This window comes from Cupressus sempervirens, chromosome 11 (genome assembly GCF_028749045.1).
Source record: "Cupressus sempervirens isolate cs-2001-9-10 chromosome 11, ASM2874904v1, whole genome shotgun sequence".
In the NCBI taxonomy this organism is placed as follows: Eukaryota; Viridiplantae; Streptophyta; class Pinopsida; order Cupressales; family Cupressaceae; genus Cupressus; species Cupressus sempervirens.
In genome coordinates this window covers 346,223,449-346,226,810 of record NC_143128.1, presented here as the reverse complement: position 1 = coordinate 346,226,810, position 3,362 = coordinate 346,223,449, and the positions used below count along the sequence as shown (strand labels likewise).

The 3,362-nt window shown below is 34.1% G+C and overlaps 1 protein-coding gene across 1 annotated transcript; it reads right to left on the bottom strand.

Moving 5' to 3' along the window:
- Positions 1-366: 366 nt before the first annotated feature.
- LOC149529498 (uncharacterized protein At4g15970-like) lies at positions 367-2,832 on the bottom strand. Its single transcript, XM_089809192.1, has 3 exons — positions 2,273-2,832; positions 1,344-1,721; positions 367-1,233 (listed from the first exon to the last, which is right to left on the bottom strand). The coding sequence occupies exons 1-3, from the start codon at positions 2,468-2,470 to the stop codon at positions 739-741; spliced, it is 1,071 nt and encodes a 356-aa protein (XP_089665318.1). The 5' UTR covers positions 2,471-2,832; the 3' UTR covers positions 367-738.
- Positions 2,833-3,362: the final 530 nt, after the last annotated feature.

Sequence of the window (3,362 nt, the reverse complement as noted above, 5' to 3'; positions counted from 1 at the left end):
TTGTTAAGAAGGGGGGCTAAAAGTTGTGTTGAAGGCATTTCATTAGGCAAGTCTTCAAACACCCACTTCATACAGTTTTGCAGATTCATTCTTAAATTTAATAATGCCTGCAAACGATTCAAAAGTTATACTTAATTAGTTATTTTATTGGATGCATGCTAACCTAACACAGCTTGCATGAATCATGTGGTTTGACATTTTTAAAACTATATTGTTGCCTCTATAGATAATACTATTAATTAGTTATTTTATTGGATGCATGCTAACCTAACACAGCTTGCATGAATCATGGGGTTTGACATTTCTTAAACTATATTGTTGCCTCTATAGATAATACTATTTGTGTTGCAAATATTTATATTTTCTAGGTGACAAGTGAAATTTGGTTTCTTAAAATCTGAAAACACAAATTAACAAACATAGCTGTAATTTGTAAATGAATGTTTTTCCAAGAATCCCGCACTGCTAACCAACCATAGACGATGTCTCCATCAGATTCCCACTGTACAAACAATCCCATCTATTCCAGTTCAGAAAGTTTTTAAATATGATAATTTTGGAAATATTGTAAATGGAAAGTAACAAAATTAATGGTGGACGATCTCTCTGAGAATTTCAGGGACAATTTTCTTTCCTTCATATATATATGATTTCAAGCTAATCATACTGGAGTTATTCAGAACTTTCCTCAATTTCTTTAAATTGGGAGTGCAGCTATTTCAGAACAAATGAATGATTTCATCGGCGCCAGGAATGGCTACATGCGTCTGAAAATGTCCAGCTCACATTCTTGCCTTCACCTAGCTGCTGTTGTTGCTTATATTTCTCCCAGTCGGAAAGAGTAATTCTCAAATCAATAAGTTTCGCCTTCAAACCTTTGCAACAATTGGCATGCATTGTAAAGACCGAATTCAGATCACTCGTTCGTTGACAATACCCGCCAAAATGTTTAGTATCAAGGAATTCGACTTTAATTCCCCTGCTTTTCAACCCCTTCCATTTCACAATGTTCAACACATCTTGCTCATTTTTACCGGGATAATCTTTCTTGGATTCATACCAAAACTTGAAAAAACTGACAGTCTTTTCATTGGAGTGAACATACATGAATCCTCCATTAGGCGAATTGTTCAGGTCATTAGGTTTTCCTCTGTAATAATCTGATGCTATTTGGAAGTCTGCTTTGGATGATAATTTTGTGAAAGGATCTCGAAACCACATAATATCAGCATCCTGCATAACAACAGAATCCGAACTATTCTCATGATAAATCAGGGATATATGTATGATTTGCTGTGCAATTTTCCCAAAATCCTTAGTAAAATCCTAAATATTCATCTTACCGAGAAAAGGAAGTTGTATCCTCGCTCCAAGACCTCTCCAAAGAAACGAAGCCTTCTCCACATCATTTTCAAATAATCTTCACTCATGTAAAGCTTTTCTCCAGAGAAATCGACTCCCTCCGTCTTCATCAGATAACAATGTGGATGTATTTCACGGCAGCGATTGAGCGCTTTCTCATCTGTAGCAACAATCAGCAAATTTTTCAACAACGCCTCTGTTCCGTTACCGATGTGGAAGCTTTTCAGGAATAAATCAACCATGCTATTGTTCTGCGCCCACGCCGCATTTAGAGTCGTAATTATCACAGTTTTGTTCTCGTTTGCCGCTTTTGAAAGGCTTACGTTTAGCTCGTCGGTAACAATTGATGAATTGAACAGCTGCCAAAGAAACAAAGGAAACTTAAATTACTTCAGGCCTCTGGATCACAATTTTTAGCACAGATTTCAGGCGGATCGAGTACTTAAAATGACAGTAAGGGAGATTTGTAATAAGTGAATGAATGAAAAATGTCTGTAAAAATTTTGTAGTGAAGAGTGAAAAATTAGCTAAAATTTCTGAAATATATCCTATTGAAAACAGAGGAGAGTGAAATCATACAAATTAGCCTATATTTCTTAAAGAGCAGAGCTATACTTGTAATGAAAGTATATTTTATATTATAGAAGCTTGAAAATTGATATCATTTCAGATGCATTTGAATATTTATGTCATTGAACTAAAGATTCCTTACCAGAATCGCTGTATATATTTTGTAATCTATACTTTTTAAACCTATCTTATACGACAGTGAAGAAATGGATTGCAGATGAATCACTTTTATTTAATTCTGACTTCGATCTGAAGCGTCAATTGGAAAGAACAAATCTTTTGAGTATAAGATGAACTGTTAAATTGATACTATTGACGAAACGAGGCGAAAATATCTTACATTATCTGGAATTTTTGTAGAATTGTAGATCCCCGAGCGGAAGAGCGTCTGCATTGTGGAGAAAGAGCTAAGAAGAATCGTATTGAAGGAAGGCTGGAGATTTTCATCAATGGCCAAGTACACAACTCCCACCACTGCTATGCAAAACAGGATTTCGCTGACGGTCCTGTAAAGCACTCTCTGATTAGCCGCCTTCATTTTGGCCTGTAAAGATTTTAACTTAATTCAACAAATTTGTATCCTCAGAAGCACTTCTCTGTGCAAAATCAAGACGAGAAATTGCAGAAAATCGTTAACCGTGGAAGAGAAGAGAGGAGAACGGGGACTACAAATAGTAGCCAAGTAGGTCCACCGGCAAATTTTTAAAAAAAATACCAACTTCAATGACAAGGACTTCTTGTTTCCCTTTTATCCTTTTGCCTTGTTTTTCCTGTAAATTTCCCACCACAGGAAGACAAGAAAAAGGTATAATTTATATATCAAAGCAAGCGAATTTTACCGACCAGAAATGCGCCTGCCTTAGAAAACATGAAGGATTTGCTATTATAAAGCAGGGGATTGAATATTCTCTCCTATCTTGCCGTTGATGATGAAAGAAGTCGATGTTTTTCGAATAGTTTTACTCATCTAATCTTAGTTTTAAATTGTTCAATCAATAACTTTTCAGTAAATACATTCTTTAAAATAACTATAATTTATGTAGTTCGTATCTAAATATAAAACATCTTTATAACATAGAAATGCCCAATATCGCATATAGATTCTCCCCACTTGACTTGTATGGATTATTTTTTACATGGAAAAAACAAGATCCCAAAACATATGTTCCTTGATATTGATAAGTAACGCTTTGCAATATGTAAGGAATTTCTTGCAATTTATGAAGTCTTCTTATAGTGGTATTTAAGGGAGATATTTAGTTGAAAATGTAATACAATTTTATCAAAACTTTGAAGAATAGTATTATTGTCAAATAATTAATTATACTAGACTTAATATTAGAATTGAAAATTGAGTGAAGGATAAAGAATAAAATTGATTAAATTAGATTTTTTAAGGTTTTGAGCTTTCTAAAGGGTTTCACCATATT